This window comes from Mesoplodon bidens (assembly GCF_964165515.1).
Source record: "Mesoplodon bidens genome assembly, chromosome: 17".
Taxonomy (NCBI): domain Eukaryota; kingdom Metazoa; phylum Chordata; class Mammalia; order Artiodactyla; family Ziphiidae; genus Mesoplodon; species Mesoplodon bidens.
This window is the reverse complement of record NC_138174.1, coordinates 9,043,693-9,063,807: the sequence shown is the minus strand read 5'-3', so window position 1 is coordinate 9,063,807 and position 20,115 is coordinate 9,043,693. Positions and strand designations below refer to the sequence as shown.

The 20,115-nt window shown below is 36.2% G+C and overlaps 1 protein-coding gene across 6 annotated transcripts in view; it reads left to right on the top strand.

Moving 5' to 3' along the window:
- Positions 1 to 1,108: 1,108 nt before the first annotated feature.
- The window catches only part of LOC308605102 (NEDD4-binding protein 2-like 2), a 77,175-nt gene continuing 58,168 nt past the window's right edge, over positions 1,109 to 20,115 (top strand). For 5 of the 6 annotated variants that reach the window (XM_081214777.1, XM_081214776.1, XM_081214778.1 and 2 more), the window contains exons 1-6: positions 1,109 to 1,246; positions 3,126 to 4,381; positions 10,383 to 10,507; positions 14,413 to 14,501; positions 14,884 to 14,960; positions 17,575 to 17,718. In XM_081214777.1, coding sequence (XP_081070903.1) covers positions 3,126 to 4,381; positions 10,383 to 10,507; positions 14,413 to 14,501; positions 14,884 to 14,960; positions 17,575 to 17,718 — 1,691 coding nt within the window. In that variant the 5' untranslated portion in view covers positions 1,109 to 1,246. Of the gene's footprint in view, positions 1,247 to 3,125; positions 4,382 to 10,382; positions 10,508 to 14,412; positions 14,502 to 14,883; positions 14,961 to 17,574; positions 17,719 to 20,115 lie in introns of those variants that run through there. The other variant, XM_081214781.1, reaches the window with a different exon arrangement.

The window sequence follows — 20,115 nt, the reverse complement described above, 5'->3', positions numbered from 1 at the left end:
CGGTGATAAAAATTAATATCACCTTATAATGGACAGACAGACATCCTGTGCCTCCGGATGTAATATCCCGAGGAAGGACACAATTTCACTTATGTGGTTGTTTCCACCGATGATGCATAATTTGAATCTAATCACGAGGAAAGATCAAATAAAGGTCAATGAGAGAAATTGTATTTGAGGACGAGTCTTTCACTGTAAGGGGATGGATTGCTTTTGGTGAGCCCTCTTGGTCGTAAGGCTGTTAAGTAATCAAATGTAAATATTCCAGACTGTGGTTTTAACTATTATATTTATAAATTAAAACGCTATTGCAACGGGTTTACTTAAATACATATGAAGAGATTAGCAGTTTCCCTTTCAGGGATAGGAAAGAATGCATGTGAAGGCGCGGGTCTAGAGAGAGTGGGAAGGTGGTGGGAGGAGGGAAGGGGCCCTGAACTGAGGATTGCCAGTTGTTCAGTTTGTAGTTACTTCTCATTTAACACTTACAAAGCACTTATTTTTACCAAGCGCTGTTCTATAGAAGCGCTTTTCACAAATCGACTTTAAAGGGAAAGCTCAGTAAACGGTCTTTACTTCCCTAAACAAAAGACAGCTGTGACAAGAAGTGATTTTTCTCATAAGTACTTTTCTCTGTTATCAAGGCTCTGCTGCAGCGATTCTCTTCTTCGATAGAAAAACCTGAGCCTGCAATACTCACTGGCATTTCATAGAAACGTCGGCAACCCTAGTTGATGAGACCAAATGTTAACTCCCCTTTAAAAAGACTTTGTCTCCCAAAAGGCCTTAAAAACATGCACTGAGAGCACCTTATGCCTCTATTTGCGGAGCCAGGCACTCACAGTCTCTCTTCCTTCAGGGGTAGCCCTAAACGGCAGGTCGCCACCTTTCCTAGCCGAAGCTGCTATTCCTAAACAACCTCCCGGCTCCAACCTAAGAACTAGTTCCGGTCTACGTTCGTGGCCCTTAGCGCGTGTGTCAAGCAATGGATTCTGGGAGAGGCTGAAGTTTCCAGGCTGGGTGTGAACTCCGGACTTCAGTTCCCACAATGCCTGGCGAGAATCTGTATTTCCTGCCGGGGCAAGCGTGAGGTGGCCGCCATCTTGCGTACGGAGAGCAGGCTTGTTGCTCCGCTCCTGAGGGCCGGGCTTTTAGTCCCTCTCGGTCTCTGCTTTGGGCCGTGTCTCCGTGCTTCTTTCACCTTCTTTATTGAGTGGTAAAGGTCAATGCAGAACTGTGTTGTAAGGTGAGTAGACATCCCATTTTCGGCGAGGTGGGGTTGTGGTGTTGACGTTTTCCGGTTTCTTCCTTCTTCCATTAGCGACTCGGGTTCTCCCCTGCGCTTGCCTGAACCTTTTCGTTTAGCCGTAAACGTAGAAGCCGGGAGTAAACCTTTCGGCCTCGGAGCTCTTTGGAATTCCTAGACAGAACATGAACGTGTCTCCGTTGGGATAGAGAAATTGGGTGACGAGCTTTTGCCCGGGCTGCCCTCTTTGGAGGTCAGGAGGCCTTAGGGTTCAGGTCGTGTATAGGCCTCTCTCTTAACGCAACCTCCTTTCTCTTCCTTGGGACTTTTCTGCCGTTTCTAATGAGGAAATGAGAAGGTGAGAGGCGGCCTGGGACGGGGCTGTTTCCGGGAGGACGGCGTTCTCTACAGGTGTATCTTCCTTCGGCCTCTCTAGGGCCTACCTGTGTCGTTCTGGTTCGTCGCTTTGCCCTTTCCTTTTGCTCTCGTGTTCGAGAAGGGGAGACCAGAGAGCGGGCGGAATGAAGTATTGACTAACACAGGCTTTTGAATTGTACTCTTGAGGGTCCCCCCCAAAATTTCAAGGGAAGCAGAATTTATCTTCGAGATAGACAAACCATCTGGAAAAGATGAGGGCTTTGGTTTGGGGAGTTGCCGGATTTATTTTTTAAACATAATATGACATATTTCCGTCATTCGCAGTACAACTGAAGTTATTATTTTTTTCTTTAAAATTAACGTAATACACCCACTTGGAAACCACTTTTACACTACTCGTAAGAGTAGGGCCCATAAAGACTGACATTGCAGTTAATTTGACGTTTGATTGCTAATGAGATGTGGTTGTCTGAGGTTTGCTAAGGACCTAGTAATTTTAAACAGGAAGACGTTTATGATGCAATTTATCATAACCAGTTTGGATATGTGTCACTTTGGTTGGCAGACTTACTCTCCCTTTTATTTTTTTTAATTTATTTTTTATTATAAATTTATTTATTTATTTATGTTTGGCTGCGTTGGGTGTTTGTTGCTGCGCTAGAGCTTTCTCTAGTTGTGGCGAGCGGGGGCTACTCTTCGTTGTGGTGCGCGGGCTTCTCATTGCGGTGGCTTCTCTTGTTGCGGAGCACAGGCTCTAGGCGCGCGGGCTTCAGTAGTTGTGGCGCAGGGGCTTATGGCTCAGGGGCTTCGTTGCTCCGCGGCATGTGGGATCTTCCTGGACCAGGGCTCGAACCCGTGTCCCCTGCATTGGCAGGTGAATTCTTTTTTTTTTTTTGCGGTACGCGGGCCTCTCACTGCTGTGGCCTCTCCCGTTGTGGAGCACAGGCTCTGGACGCGCAGGCTCAGCGGCCATGGCTCACGGGCCCAGCCGCTCCGTGGCATGTGGGGTCCTCCCAGAGCGGGACACGAACCCGTGTCCCCTGTTTCGGCAGGCGGACTCTCAACCACTGCACCACCAGGGAAGCCCTGTCAGGTGAATTCTTAACCACTGCGCCACCAGGGAAGTCCTTACTCTCCCTTTTAATACACAATTGTATGTCTGTATCATCAAAGTATATATTACTGATTCAGCTTTCCGAGCTTGCTTACATTCTTGCTTACATCCTCTAAATTCAGAAATACATCGTTTAGATTAAAGATGAGATATATCTTTTTTAAAAAAGGATGTTTGTTTACCTTCAGTGAGACCCCTCCTTTAAATCATAATGTCATACCAATAATAAGTGGCTATAAAGTTACAATTTTACAATTTTTGCATTTTGGGAAAATGTTATTAAATGCTTATATCAAATTAAGTTTATTTCCTGTTGTTTCTGAGGAAACTTTTGTTTAGATTTTTTTAAATGTTAGCTGTTAATTCTGTGATTTATTTGCTCCTCAGATGCCTTATGGTGAAATTGAAGCTAAGTCCATGGGACGTGGGGAAGAACGAATAAGTGAACCATGCTATAAGAAATTGAAGTCTACTGAAGAGGCATATGTTTTCTCCCATCATGGTAATGCTCATTTTCACAGAAAGCAAGAGAAAACTGGAAATGATTGGGTCCCTGTGACCATCACTGATGTCAGAGGACATAGTTATCCTCAGGAGGACAAAACCAAAACTACAAATTTGCTGAAACCTGTGCATGATGAGATGCTTGGTAATAGACCGGGTGTTATTAATTCTGTTGATTCACAAGTTTTACAGTATACACGTCGTCCATTGGTATCCACAGATGATGCGATATATAGCACAAGTAAAGCATTTATAGGACCCATTTACAAACCCCCTGAGAAAAAGAAATGTAATAGAAGGAGGAATCAAGCAGACACTATCAGTGGTATAGATGGGAAAGGAGAACGAGAAAAGAAACAGAAATTTAATTCTAAAAAATCAGAGATTGACAATGAATTATTCCAGTTTTACAAAGAAATTGAAGAGCTTGAAAATGAAAAAGGTGATTCAGAAAGCAGTTGTAAGGAACCTGAACCCTCTGAGGAACAACTCATTCCATATTATCAGGGCCATAGTAATCTGTTAAAATCCGAAGAAGAAAAGAAAAGAGATCTTACCAGTGCCCTTCAGTCACATTGGGGTTATCAGCAGTGCGTGGGGAATGAGCCAGGTAAATATCCTTATAATCGACAAGTAATACCTACCTTTTGTGACAATTCATTTGCTTCCTTCAGGCCTGAGTGGCAATCAGTGCATTCTTTTATAGTACCACAAGACCCTCATCTTTCCAGTTTTAACCATCACTTAAATATTCAAAGATTCAACGTTCCACCAAATCCATCATCAAATATTTTCCATGCCCAAGATGGCTTTCAAATGCAAAATGGATATTATGTAAATAGTTGTCATGTTAACTGGAATTGTTTGACTTTTGATCAGAACAATGGATATACTGACTGTCGTGACATTACCAGTAGTGACCATCCCTCTAGAAATGGCTACACTGTGCAAGATGTATATGCGAATAATGGTTTCTGTGAAACCAGTGAAGGATGCTGGAAAGATCCTTCTGTGGACAAGCATAATGGAACTGACAGGTTTATGAACCAGCATTTTCAAGAGGAAAAGTTAAAAAAATTGCAGAAGTTACTTATTCTTTTAAGAGGTTTGCCTGGTTCTGGGAAAACAACATTGTCTCGGTAAGTAAAGGATACCAAGTGAATACTTGGTAATTTATTGCTTAAAAATCATAAATGCTAGTTGTAATCAGTGGCAAATGCTTTTATGTTTCTAGTAAAAATTCTTTAATTTGTTATACTTGAGAATGGCATCTGATGGTAAATATTTTAAAAGATGTTTTCTGATAGAGGAAAAGAGAATTGGCATATATATTTATGTTAAGATTCTGCTAAGGGCTTTAAATATAGATTCACCATGTAAAATTAGGACGGTGACGAAAGCAAATGCTATTTGAGAACTGTGCTGGCCTTCCCTTTTAAGTCAGCTATTCAGGAGGAGTTGAATTCTTGGGTAGAAGACTTGGGCTTTGACTCAGTTACTTCACTTTGTGACCTTGGACAGACTTCGCTGTTAATAAAATGAGTAATACTTATTTTTCTGGAATTATTGTGAGAAGCAAATGAGATAACCCAAGGAAGGGAATTTTGAGTGTGTCTTAAGAACTGTGCTGTGTTCATACCATTATTGACAGAGAGAACCTTTTTTGGTTTCTTTAAGGAGTTTGAAATGAGCAGTATCTGAATTAATGGAATTAGAACTGATGATGTTTTATCGTGTGCCGAAATGTTTAAAATTCCTGTTTTTGTTTACATTTTAAAAACAGAATATTGATGCATTCCAGTACATTTGTGCAGTTGTGAAAAATAGCATAAAGAAAAACAATACAAATTCTTTGTAGTTTATGTAGGATGATTCAAGATTTATGCTAGATAAGGAGAAAAAGAAAATTTATTTGATGTCTTTGGGTGAGGATAAAAAAATCGAAGGAGGAAAAAAAACAAAGTCCAAGGAACCATTTTGTAAATGTTTTATGTTTATTTGTAAGACACTCTGAACCACCTAAACAAAATTTCTTCAGAAGCAGGAAATTGGAGAAAGATTAAATTATGATGCAGACATTTCAAGCTAGATTGTAAGCTGTGATTTTGTAAATGAATTTGAATTTAAGTCTATGTATTTTGATTCTTTTGCAGTGGAGATTTTGTAGAGAAAATGAAATTTCAGTGCTTCTTTAGAAAGAATAGAAATTAAGAGTGAAGTTGTCTTACAAGCATGGGCATTCTTCTAGATTTAGAATATAATATCAGAGAAAAGAAAAGTTGAAATTTGGTAATTGGATGAAGAGATCTCCTAGCGAGGGCTTCTGGTACAGAATAAATGTAAGAAAGAATGATTAGGTTTGGAACAACATATTGGAGTATGTTGAAACTGAAAGTGAATAAAGTGTGGTGATAATTCAGTAAAATTTCAAGGAGACATAATTGTACTGCGAGATGACAGAGGTGATTATATATAATATGTATATTTCTTTATTTGAGGAATTAGGTATAATAAGAATGGAAGTTATAGTCGCAACTACCATTTATGTTATCATTTACAACTTAGAGAGAGTACTTCCATATGTAACAGTGTTGTGAGATGAATTATAGTCTTTTCATTTTTTAGAAGGAGTACAGGCTAATAAAAAGAATGAGTTTAGGTTAAAGGACTTGGGAGAAGTTACAAAAACTGCTAAGAGATCAAACTGGGGATGAAGATGGTAGTGTGTTTCTTATCTAATCCTTCACTTTAATATCTATCACATGTGTAGCCCTGTACCTGACTCCTGACTTTGAGTAGCTTGGTTAAAGAAGCAGGAGTCTCTCTTTAGGTCAGTACTTTTTTTGAATGAAGTAGAAATGGTTGTTTGGGATTGGTTATAAAGCCACATATTCTCTAGTGAGGAATGGTTTCGTGTAGGATTTTGCTTTCCAAATGAGCTTTGAAAAAAGGAATAAAGATTTGGAGGGTCAGAGTTGAACTGATTTGGGGCGTTATCTGCTATTTGGTAATGAGTTATAGGGGGTTAGATAAATTTCAAATTCTTTTGGGATAATATTTAAGTCCCTTTCTTCCTTAATAGTCCTTACCTATCTTCATATCCTTCTGCACTTGGACTAGTACCCTGTCGTCTATTGCAGGAGACATAATACTTGTCCGTTCATTGTTCTCAGGATTCTGCTTGTTCAGAGGTTCTCTTAAATGCCTCCACTTCTGAGGTTTTGGTTTCTCATCTCACCCCTCAGTAATCCTCCTCCTGAACTCATGTAGGATTTGCTTTTACCACTCTTTGCATGTAGCATAAGCTACACAAGACAGCATTATTTTTTTATTTATTGATAGCTGGACCAGGGGGGTATGCAAGGCCACTCAGTACGTCAGGAGGTAAACGGTTCATGAAGTGTCAGTTTTACTCAGAATTATTTGGGAAAATCACTTCTATTTTTTTTAAAATTTATTTATTTTTGGCTGCTTTGGGGCTTTGTTGCTGCACGTGGGCTTTTCTCTAGCTGGCGGCGAGTGGGGGCTACTCTTCGTTGCGGTGTGCGGGCTTCTCATTGTTGTGGCTTCTCTGGTTGCAGAGCATGGGCTTCAGGCACGCGGGCTTCAGTAGTTGTGGCACACGGGCTCAGTAGTTCTGCCTCGCGGGCTCTAGAGCACAGGCTCAGTAGTTGTGGTGCACGGGCTTAGCTGCTCCGTGGCATGTGGGATATTCCCGGACCAGGGCTTGAACCCGTGTCTCCTGCACTGGCAGGCAGATTCTTAACCACTGCACCACCAGGGAAGCCAATCACTTCTATTTTTAAATGTACATGATATATTACAAAAATATATATGGTTCTTAGAAATTTAATAAAATAAAATATGAAAATTAACTCTGTAGTAGACCATTTGGGGGAATAAGGTTCTCAAAATGAGGTTTAAAGAATACGATTCACTTGTTCTTACTTAGTGAAAGTTATAAGCACAGAGTGCATTAGTTTTCTATGGCTGTGTAACAAATTACCCTAAAGCTGAGTTGTTAAAGTAACAGACATTTATTTTCTCACAGTTTCTGAAGGACAGGAATCTGGGTGCTTCTGGTTCAAGGTCTCTAACAATGCTATGATCAAGATGTTGGCTAGGGCTGTGTTTTGGATGGAAAGCTTGTCTTGGGGAGGATCTGCATGGAATATCTCTCACAAGTCTTGTTGACAAGACTCAGTTCCTTGTGAGCTGTTGGATTGAAAGCCTCAGTTCCTTGCTGTCTGTAGGCTGGAGAGTCCCTTCAGTTCTTTGCCACTTGGACCTCTCCCCTGTTCACAATGTGAAGAGAGAAAGCGAGCCACTTCCTGCCCGCCCATAATCTAATCTTGGAAATGAAATTTCATATCCGGTTAGTTGGAAGCTAGTTGCTGACTCAAACCCACACTCAAGGAGAGGGGATTATATAAGGGCGTGAATTCCAGGAGGCAGGGATCTTGTAAGCCCTTGGTTTGGGCTCTCCCACCACTATTTATGTAATTCTGGTGGCCTGATTTCTGAAATTATTTTCTTTTCTGGATTTATTTAATACCATATTGGCAAGGTTGTTGTGAGAATTCGATGCGGTCATAGATGTATATATATAAGATGCTTGGCACATACTAGGTCCTCAAAAAAGATAGCGATTTTGAAAAAATACAAATCAAGTGGCCAGTGGGACCACATCTGAATTTTTTATTAGATACTTGGTTTTTCAGAGTTGTAAAATTTGATGTTCTGAGAATCCATTTTAGTACCTGTCTTAACTTGTGAGGGTTCTGATAGAATCTGACTATAAGAATTTTGAAAATACTAATATTCTTAAATAATTTATTTTTGGTTCAAGCGGTTGGTATGACATCAGATGTATCTAGATTGATACAGGTATTTTGGAGATAATTCAGGGGATTTTGAAAAGATGTGTGAGCAGTCTGGGAGGAAAAAAACCTCTCCAAGCTAAAATTACTTGCTTTAATTATGATTTCTGTATTTAAGATATTCTTCATTGAGATTTACTCGTGTTTGATGTTGACTTGGTTTAATGATGTAAATTGATTTACTGTCCCTTCCCTCCCCACTTTTTTTTTTATTTGGAAGAGGTTAAACATTCCTTGGATACAAAAGCTCCTGTGCTCTTGTAGTATGTTGTTATTAACATCTGACAGATCACCTAATAAAGTAATAGAACAGGAGAAAAAAGAAAAGAAGCATAAGGTATTTAGGAAAGATGGTATCAGGTTTCTGGTATTGATGAGTGTAACTAGGTATCGTATAGTTGATGATGATCAAGATCTTTTTAGGTGATTGAGCTTTGGTTTGGAATACTAATATTATGGCATTTTTATATTCTGGGTTATCTCTTATAAGCAGGTAAGATGCCAAATGTGTTAGATGGTATATTTTGGGAAATTTATGGCTGCTTAAAAAAGAAATCCAACTCCAGCCTCTCAAACAAGCAAACAAATAATTTAAACCATTTACTTTAATTTGGTTTGTTTGAAGTAATTTGAACCATAATTCTATGAGTGAAAATGTATATTAAATTTTTAAACTTTTATATATGTGATTTTATTTTTATTGTAAAATATATACAATTTTATTATAACCTGAGGAAAGGAGAGATGTTTGTTATCTTAATAGTTGAAATCCTTACTATTACTTTTTTTTTTTTTTTTTTTTTTTTGGCGGTACGCGGGCCTCTCACTGTTGTGGCCTCTCCCGTTGCGGAGCACAGGCTCCAGACGCGCAGGCCCAGCGGCCATGGCTCACGGGCCCAGCCGCTCCGCGGCATGCGGGATCCTCCCGGACCAGGGCACGAACCCGCGTCCCCTGCATCGGCAGGCGGACTCTCAACCACTGCGCCACCAGGGAAGCCCCTTCCTATTACTTTTTATTAGGAAGTATTCTTGAATCATCCCAGGACAGTATCATCCCTTCTACCACCTTCTACTCCCTTCCCCCTCTCAAAAAGAAATTATATTGGGCTGGCCAAAAAGTTCATCTGGATTTTTTCCGTAACATCTTACAATATCTTATGGAAAAACCCCAAACGAACTTTTTGGCCATCCCCAATAGAATGATAGCCAATTGCCTAATGGTTGAGGGAGGGGAGATAAATAACAAAATATTTTTGTTATTGTTGGATCCAATTATTCTTACTGTCTTTTCCCTTTTCTCAGCACACCTCCAATCTCTTTCATGAGTCACTGGTTATGGGAACTCTCTGACACTCTGAACACTTGTCAATCTCTCTGTGCTTAGAAATTAAAGATGGTATCATATTGTGAGAACAAAGCTTGATTACCACTGACTTGTTCTGAGAGCGTATTCTTTAGCGTTTAGGAATTAATTTCATTTAGTAATTTTTTGTTTTGTTTTGTTTTGTTTTTTGCGGTATGTGGGCCTCTCACTGTTGTGACCTCTCCTGTTGCGGAGCACAGGCTCCGGACGCGCAGGCTCAACGGCCATGGCTCACGGGCCCAGCCACTCCACGGCATGTGGGATCTTCCCGGACCGGGGCACGAACCCGTGTCCCCTGCATCGGCAGGCGGACTCTTAACCACTGCGCCACCAGGGAAGCCCCCATAGTAATTTAATCTCTTAAAAATGTTAAATTTGATTTTACTCTGGAGGACCATAGGTGGTTTCACAGCATTAAACCTTAAGTTCCACTTTCAGCTCATAGATGTTTGTGCTTCATAGGAATGAGTTTATCGAAGCTGTCTTCAGTCAAATATAGTTTTCCTCAGGTAAATTGCTTGCTTAGGCTTACTTGTCTTTTAGGTTACCTGTTGCACTAAATTTAGGCAATTTTAGACACCAAATACAAATTCATAAAGTTAAATCATGGATAATAGTTGACATCATTTTGGGATTGAAGAGTGTTTTTAAAAGTTGCAATACAAAAGCCACTTTAAAAAGCTTTTATTACTGGCTATTACTATATAGATTTAAGTGTGAAGTGATGTTTGAAGTCTGAAAGCTTTTTTAAGGTTCAGCTCCTGTGCTAGTCTATCTGCAATATACTTATAAGTATGTACCAGAAATTCATTTAATAACCTTTCCTTTGTGGCTTATTTCTGACGGTTATAGATTTTATATTGTAAATGGCACCTTTATGATTTCTTTCATTAACAGAATTCTGCTTGGTCAGAGTCGTGATGGCATTGTGTTCAGCACTGATGACTATTTTCACCATCAAGATGGGTACAGGTATAATGTTAATCAACTTGGTGATGCCCATGACTGGAACCAGAACAGAGGTTTGTTTTGGGCCAAGTCTCCCGGGATAGAATATTTGACTAGGAGTCAGAATACCTGAATTTTTATTCTCAACTTTTTACTTTTACCAGCTGGATGACTTTGACAAGCCATTGAAAGAGCTTTGAGACCCAGTTTTTCATCTATTAGAAGCAGTGATAACTATACTTGCCCTACTTGATTGAGGTTGTGAAAATCAGAGAATGTGGTTAGAATATTTTTTAAACTGTAAATAGTGTACATAAGCTGGTACAATAGAGGTATAGGATATTTTGATAGACTTTATTTTATACCTCATGAAAAAATTCAGTAAACTCTTGATACATTTGTTATGTATTCCCAAAAGTTATTTCCTTGAGTAATGCTGATGTTTCCTAAGGCTTGATATTAATGCCCGTGAATATTAAAAGTTTTTTTCATTGATGTCACTCTACAAAAAATTTACTTAATACATTTTTTAGAGGTACATGGGTCACTTTCTTTTCATTTTGGAATAGTAGTTCTTCCTTAACCTTGGCTGCACATTTGAATCACTTGGGGACCTTTTTAAAAAAAGTTATGCCTGAGTCTTAGCCTCAGAGATTCTGGTTTAGTTGATTTGGGGTGGATCTAAACATCATTATTTTTTTGAAAGTTATCCATATATTCTAATGTTGCAGTCAGTATTGAAAACTATTGATCTAGAACTATTTAAGTACATGCTTATACTATAATCTAATTTCTTTTTTAAAAGAAATTAAAAATGCATTGATGATGAAACATTATTTAAACCTAGAGTAGAGAGATTATATTGAAGCCCACACACCCATCACTCAGAATTATTATCACTTATCAAGATATTGCTATATTTGCTTCAACCCTTTTGCTTTCACTCCACCCTCCTTTTTTAATTTGCTGAAGTATTTTTTAAAGCAAATTCTAGACATCATACTTCATACATTTCAAGTAAATCTTCTTACTTAATTGCAGTGCCATTATCACACCTAAAAAACAAAATAAAACCCAATTTCTTGACATCATGTAATATAGTCTATAATCAGATTTCCCCTATTGTCTTAAGTATTTCTTTACAGTTGTTTTTTTTTTTTTTTTTGCGGTACGCGGGCCTCTCAGTGTTGTGGCCTCTCCAGTTGCGGAGCGCAGGCTCCGGACGTGCAGGCTCAGCGGCCATGGCTCATGGGCCCAGCCGCTCCGCGGCATGTGGGATCTTCCCAGACCGGGGCACGAACCCGTGTCCCCTGCATCGGCAGGCGGACTCTCAACCACTGCGCCACCAGGGAAGCCCTTTACAGTTGTTTTAATCAGGATCTAAACAAGGTCTTTGTAGTACATTTGGCTTTATGATTCTTTTAATTAAGTTAATCTATAGCAGTTTTCCCTCTTTTTGCCCTAGTACCATTAACTTATTGCAGAAACTTGGTTGGTGGTTCTGTAGAGTGTCCCATAGCCTATAGTTGTCGGTTTGCTTCCTTGTGGTAATCATTTGACTTGTAGGATTTATTAGATTCAACCTTTTTTTTTTTTTTTGGTAAGTAAATGGTTGTCCCATTTTTAGTGATGGTAAGATCAGTAGCTTCAAAGGGCCAGTCTAATCCCTGTTTTATTCAACAATGAATTGTTATTTCATTAAAGGTTGCAAAATGGTGATTTTCTAGGACTTTCATTCCTTCTGTGTTTAGTAGCTAGAATTCTTCTGTAATGAAGAACTTCCTCTTGCCTAGAACTAGCAACTAAGGTTACCCTAAAGTACAGTATATACAGGAAAAACAGGATAAATGCTTTTCTTTTTTAATTGTCAATTTTCAGAGTAAGGAATTTCATTGAGAATGTTTTTGAGTAAAAAGTTTAAATGTCAGATAAGTTTGATTATTTCCTAGTATTGGTTCTAGGATTTCTCCAAATATATTAGAGAGTAGCATAAATTTAAAGAGAGTAGCATAATATTTTAAGCTATTAATTCCTTTTGATTTTTTAAAATGCTGCAGCATTACTGCCCAAATCAAATAATGATGATGTTACAGTTCCAAAAAATGCTTGGAGTTTTTGGCCCAGAGTTAAGGGGAGTAGAAGTAGGTGATTAAGTGGAATGAGCCAGTATACCTTTGGTGAACTGGGAAGTTTGTTTCTGTGAAACATTGTTTTCTTTTTGCAATACTAGTTTAGAATATTTCATTAAAATGTTCGTGCCATGTGACTTCTACTTGCTGAACATATTGGTGTGTAGATAAACTACTGGTTTTATTAGTATAATAAATAGGGGCTTTTTCAAGGTAATTTTTAACCTTTTTCAAAGCAATGATAACTAGCAGTCATTAGACATTTTGAAAATTATGAGCATTACATTTAATTTAGGGCAAAATTTCTCTTTTTTACAAACATTTATTGAATACTTTTAAGTGCCGGGCATTATTCTGGTAATATGTATCTGCCTCATGTTTATTAGAGGAATCTAAATTGATCTTTAACTGCTTATAAGTTAAAAATATCTCCAAGGTGTCATTATTCTCTTTCTTAGCGTATGATGGTTAATTTGTTTAAGAAAATGACTCTTTATTTGAGTAGTCAAACATTGTTTACTTAGGTGTTCTATTCTGGAGTGCACTGGAATGTGGTATTGGGTGATGATTATTCATGGAAAGAGAATAATCTCCCCATTCCTGCAAATCAGAGATTTATTTGGTTAATAAGCTCCTCTTGTAGAACATAACTCCTTGGAGGTGTAAGCCTGTCAGAGATTAGGAAAATTAATACTTTTTTTAAAAATGAAAGTTTTGATCATTGTTTGGGGATGGAGCAGTGGGAGTTGATAGTATCTTGGTACCCTATTTATGACTTAGATTCTAAATTTAGTATTTAGAGACATCTTCTCCGAAATAGATACTCCACCATAGTCAGTACTACTTAACTAACCTTTAGAATGCTGCCTGCCCTTCGACATCTATGTGTTTTCATTGTGTAGGACTTAGTGGTTTGAAGTCTAAATCCCAGCAAAACTTACATATCATTGGATTTTGCCTCAGCCTTTTAAATTTTATAGTGGGTTCTTAATTACCTTGCCTGTTTACACTTAAGAGGTACACACATTCCTGCCATTATGAGTGGCTCACAGTGGCAGTAATTCTCACCTTATGTGGGAAGAGATGGCATAGGGAGAGGGAGATACAGTTTGGAATAGTTCCATTCTAGCTCAACTCCCAATTTCAGAATCATAGCCCTAAGAAATATCCAGTCAGTTGAACTGTGGTATTTAGCTACTTGGTATATAAGTAATGATAAATCCATAGCACTTTTTTTTTTTTAACTTAAGTCTGTCTTACTTCAAAAGCATTATTTGTAATTATAGAACATTGGAAAATAAAGATAAGCATAAAATGCATATATTCCCACCACCTATAGAAGACAACTTTTGGTGTCTTAGTAACTCTTCCCACATCTTTATATTTTGACCAAAATAAGATCAGACTTACATGTTATCTTATAAATTGCCATTTTCTTTTAACAGTCTCCATCTTCCCATGTCAATAAATGTTTTCCTCTTTTCATACTCAGACCATATTCAAATGTAACTTGTTCCTACATTTTCTGTAAATGAAAGCTCTAGACTGAAGTCTTTATTAGCTGTTAAGTTCAACAAAATATTTACCCCAAAATGTCCTTTACAGCTAGTTTGTCAAAACCAGCATCTGGTCTGGAGAATATACATTGCATGTGTTTATGTCTCTTAATTCCATTTAATATAGCAGAATGCTTTTATTTTCATGGCTCTAATTCAAAAGATTACACGGTTTTGGTTTTAAGTACAGGGATGTAGGAAATTTCTTAATGAATGTTTAAATTTTATTTTGTGTATTTTTATCTAATAGTTCTGTTTTTTGCTTTTGTTTTTTAAATTTATTTTTTATTTCAGCAAAACAAGCTATCAATCAGGGGAGATCTCCAGTTATAATAGACAACACTAATACACAAGCTTGGGAAATGAAACCATATGTGGAAATGGTAAATATGAGATATGAGAGTTTTTATATTATCAATTTTTTCATATTACGAAATTTTGGTTACATTGATCTTTATTATTAAAACACTTGTCCTTGTTCTCTGAAGAGGTGTGTTCATTTGCTTAGTTTTTTAAAAATTGGGAATGGTGCTTATTAAGCAATATGTTTATCTTGTTAGTTTTGCCTGGACTTGAGGATAGTAATTGGAATTTGTCCATTAAGTGGTCTTAAAATTTTTATAAACTGTATTATTTTAAAAGTAAAACTTTTCTTGGTTGAGCAAATTTAGAAGTATTGTCTAAGTGAAATTTATATCTGTCTGCCATCTTTTTACTTTAAGACGTATTCCCTGGGTTTTTGTTTTCTTCCTTTCTTTTGTGTAGGCCATAGGAAAAGGATACAGAGTAGAGTTTCATGAACCTGAAACTTGGTGGAAATTTGATCCTGAAGAATTAGAAAAGTAAGGCACTCAAAAAATTTGTAATCCCTTATCTTTTTTTTCTTTTTTTTTCTCCTTTACATGGTCAATTTCTTTACTAGCTTTTGCTTGTTATATCTTTGGTACCTGTGAATAGGGACTACTACTACTCACTTTCTGTTAAGAGGAACATTGACTTAAATGCAAGGTGTTTGAGGATCTTTGCACTGTTAAGTTTCATTAAGTATTCGTTGTTAAGTGTGTTTGTTATTTTTTCTTATGTGAATTTCTGCATTGTTTCCCAATTTGTTGAACGCTAATGGAGATCCGGAAAACTCTGAGAGAAAAGTTAGGACTTTTCCCTCTGCTTTTTAGCTAGGCCACTTCTCTGCATTGCCTTTCCAACTTCATCTCCTTCCCATTTTAGATCCCATCACCCTTTCACCTGGTGCTTTTATCTCCCCCCTTTTCCCATCTTTACTGCTACAGATCCATTATCCCATACCCAAGATTCTGGGAATCAATGTGTTTTGGAATTCAGATTTTTTTTTTTTTTAATTTTAGAAAGGAAGTATATAGTGCATATACCTAATTGTAACACTCCTAGCAGAGTTTGGGGCAGCATCTTAATATATCTGCAGCAGATCATGAATGGTCAGTCTAAGTAGAAAGGAAAGATTCTACATTGTTTAATGTTAATTCTGAGTAGATCATGCTGTCAAATGAGTACAAGCATGGTTAGACTTTGCTGCTACATGAGTCAACAGAAAACTGAATTTTCAGAGCATTTTAGATTTCAGGATTTGTGGTGAGAGATTGTGGACTTGTATTACATTCAGCCCTGCTCTTCCATTTGTCTTTATCTTCATCCCTTTCCTCTACTTTTCCTGACTGACTGGTTTCTCTTTCTTCATTTTCACTTGGACACAACCCCCTTTTGGTAACAACTTTAAGATGTAATTCACATACCTTACAATTTACCCATTAAGAGTGTACAATTCATTGGTTTTCAGTATATTCACAGAGTTGTATGACCATCACCTCTCTTTTTAGAACCATTTTTTCCTTCCACCTCAGTTTGCCCTCTTCTAGCTTAAAACTGTTATTCTGTGTATGGTGTTCAACTAATTTAACTCTTCCCCCTTGCCTTTCATTCCTTTTGTACCTTTGAATTTTTATTCCTTTGGTTACCTTTCTTTCCCTTTCTGACTTGCATGCCAAATCAAAGTTATGAAGAGTTAAACTGATAAATATTATTAATATCTGGTATTGTTTACCTGCCTCTGTGTATATTGCACCTCAGGTAGAAGAGAGAGTTTAAAAACCAAAGATATTTGGGTTATGCTGAATAAATGAATTAATGAAATTGTTATACAGTTAGGCTTTATTTACATTTGAGACTGTTGAAATGTATTACAATTCTTAATATAAATTAACTTTACAAAATAAAGTAAGTTTAACTGATATCTAGTATAGTTTGACAGCTTTTTTTGGTAAAGAATTGATTGAATCATCAATTTTGACTTCTTGTGGATTTCTATAGCTTGGCCAATTTCAACCTTGACCTCAGATCTCTCTTTTTCTCTCTCTTTTTTATTTTTCGATCTTCTATTTTTTCTCTCTCTTGCTTTCTCTTCTCATCTTTAACCTAAACATCAGTAGTTTTGAAAACTAAACATTTCTTTTATGTCTTTTTTTCTGGAAAAATGAGTTAGTTTTAGTAAATCTAGAACTATAACATTAAATATAAAATATGTTCTGTGTGTTTTGCCATGTCCAAATCAAGTTACGGAAAACTACAAGTGTAAAATACATTGTAAAAATTTCTTTGAGGATCAAGAATAATTTTTAAACCACTTTTTGTTATAATTAAACTCACAGAAAAGTACATACAATATAAATATGTAGTTTAACAAATTTCTTATAAAACAGATACTCATTTAACCATTACCCCGTGTCATGAGAGCATTACCAACACTTTAGAAGTTTTGTGAGTTCCTTTTCCCAGTAACAATTCCATAATTCCCTGGTAATTACTTACTTTCTTTTCCTTAAAGCTTTTTTTTTTTTAATATCCTTTGCTTTAGCATCATGGTTTAATTTTTTCTCAAACTTTATATAAATAGAATTATACAGTATATATTCATTATATCTAGTTTCTTTCACTCAACATTACATTTGTGAGATACGTACAAATTGTATCTCTAATAATATAGTTTGGTATCAATAATAAATTTTTTTTAGTAATGCAAGTATGCTAAAATAACTTTTAAAAGTGATATGTATTTTATATTGATTTTTGTCAGTCCTGGAAGCCCACTCAATTCTTCTATAATTTTCAAAACAGTATCTTATAATTTTTTACTTTGTTTTTTAAAAAGAAGGGAAGATTAACCCAGTGGTTCAGTGAATCAGTAGTTCTGTGTGAAGGTGTATTCAGTTAACACTTTGCTGTGATCTATGGTATCTTTAAGCCTTTTTAAGATATTGTTTAAACCTGAGAGAGCCTTTTTTTTTTTAATGTGAGGTGTATCTTCTGGTATTTATTTGCAAAATGTAATTTAAAATCTGTACTCTGTTACTCTAAAACAGTTTAATCTCTAAGCCTATATATTCTAAAAGAAAAAAGAATTAAAATCCTTTTCTTTTTTGGTAGGAGGAATAAACATGGTGTTTCTCGAAAGAAGATTGCTCAGATGTTGGATCGTTATGAATATCAAGTGTCCATCTCTATTGTAATGAATTCAGTGGAACCACCACACAAAAGCACACAAAGACCTCCTTCACAGGGGAGACAGAGGTGGGGAGGCTCTCTAGGCTCACATAATGAAGTCTGTGTTACAAATAATCATTAAGTTGGTTATTTTCAGCTAACACATTTGTTGCGTGCCCTTGAAAAAAAAATTAATGAGCCTGTCTTGAAGTTTAAGTAGTTTCAAATTTAAAAAAAGACTACTTTGCCTCACAAAAGATGTTCCCAGCAAGTTGTTTAAAGTGTAAATAAAAATTATATAAAATTGTATTTTAAATGTTTTTATAATCTTTTGTTGTAATACCTTTGTTTATTACGAAGATACCTGAGTAGAGTGGTTAGGAACCAGAATGTTTTTCTATAATTGAATTTTAAACTAATTTTATCTTTTGTAGATAATGTCAGACAGTTTTATAGTTCATACCAAAATTAAACTTTTCATAAACTTTAGTATTTTTCCTTGACTATCTTAAATATATAAGAAATACTAACTTGTTATAGGCACCTTAGTTGATTCCTCTATTCATTATACAGGTAAAATGTTTCTGCAAACTCATCTGTGTGAAAAAGTATTTCTAAGCTATAACTAGCATATCCCTTATTTAAAACAAAATTCTCTATCAAATACCACACAGTAAGTGTATCAGTCACCTGGGGTGTTTTCTCCGTAATATACGTTTTCATCACCCTTCTTCTTAAGCCATCTCCTATCTCCCCATGCCCCTGATTCTGGAATGCATAAACAGGGCAGTCACTATATAGTTTGCAAAAGCTCTTCAGGCTGTTTTGATAGTATATCACTTTTCTCTATTTAAATTAACACAGTGTAATTCTAATATAAAAAATATTTTAGACAGTTCCTTAGCATTAGTTGTAGGGAGATTTGTCCCATAGGATATTTTACTTCTCCAGGTTTTAGTTTTTCTGTAGAGACAACTGTGTATCTCACTGGATAGTTTTTGTTAGATTGTGTTCTATCACTTAAAATTTTAAAATTGAGATGGGATTCATTTCAGAGATCTTGCAATTCATCCTAACTTTGCTATGATTTACCCATTTTTAGGAAAAAACTGAGCTAATTACAACTACTTTCAAAAATTTTTTTTGTTTTACATGATAATAGTTTATGTCCTTTAAGTTTTCTTTCTCCTAAACCAGCCCATTCCAAATCCCATAATCTTTCTTTTTTTTTCTTTAATTTTTATTTTATGTCAGAGTATAGTTAATTAACAATGATGTGGTAGTTACAGGTGTAGAGCAAAGTAGTGAATCCCATAATCTTTCTTCCGATGTTGTTTTAAAATCTTTGGTGTTTTTTCAGCTGTAAATGTTCTCTCACATCTTTATATTACTTTTTAACTAATATTAAATTATTAAGTGATACTAAGTTGCAAGACTCAAAGCTAAATATTAGTACTCAGCAAGGTCTTTATTGCATACCTTTAGTGAGATAAGAATATGATTTCTATTTATTTGTACTAACAGTGCTGTTTACATTTAAGTGGGTATTACCATGCTTTATTTTGTGTAACCCATATGTATGTTTGTATATATTTGTTCATCCTAACTAAATATGATGTAGTAGCAATATGCTAACTCATGTTTGTGTGTCAGTGTATATATATTTATTTATATCAATACATACACACATTTCCATTATTCACTATTTTCATATATTTTTTTGTTTCAGAGTAGTACTTCTTAGTATTTGGGCTTGCTTTTCCCAGCATTTTATTATGTAAATTGACATTTTGAAATAGTAAAGGATTTAATTTTGGGACAGGTGAAACAACTGGTAGGTATATACTGTGTGTCCCTTTCCCTTTGTCCTTATAAAACTTTACTCAGAAATAATAGTACTGTAAATCTATAGTATTTGAACAGTAGCCAGTTTATTTCGAGGATGTAGAGAATTGCCTTTAGAAGATACAGATTATGAGGAAACATGTTCATGATAGTAAGTCTAAAATAAATGTCCAGATTTTATTACAGATTCAACTTATCCCCTAGTACTTCTGCATAGTAAATAATCATGCAGAGATTGTTAATCATTGCTGATTATTTTTAAAAATTATAAATGCTTATTGAGGCAGGGAAATGAACATTCTGGAAGACTTTTTTTTTTCTTTTTTTGCCACACTGTGCAGCATGTGGGATCTCAGTTCCCTGATCAGGGGTTGAACCTGTGCCCCCTGCCTTGGAAGCATGGAGTCTTAACCAGTGGATCACCAGGGAAGTCCCTAATTTTTTTTTTTTTTTAAGACAAAGTAAATTAAAAGTTCCCCCAAGCATTGTGGCTAATTTTATTTGTATTTTTTGAACAATAACAGAATAGAGAAATGAATATGCAATAAAAGATACCAGAATCACTATTATAAGTCATTGCTTGATGTTAAAAATCTGTAAAAATATGAAATTTACCAAGTAAGGATTTTTCATCAAAAT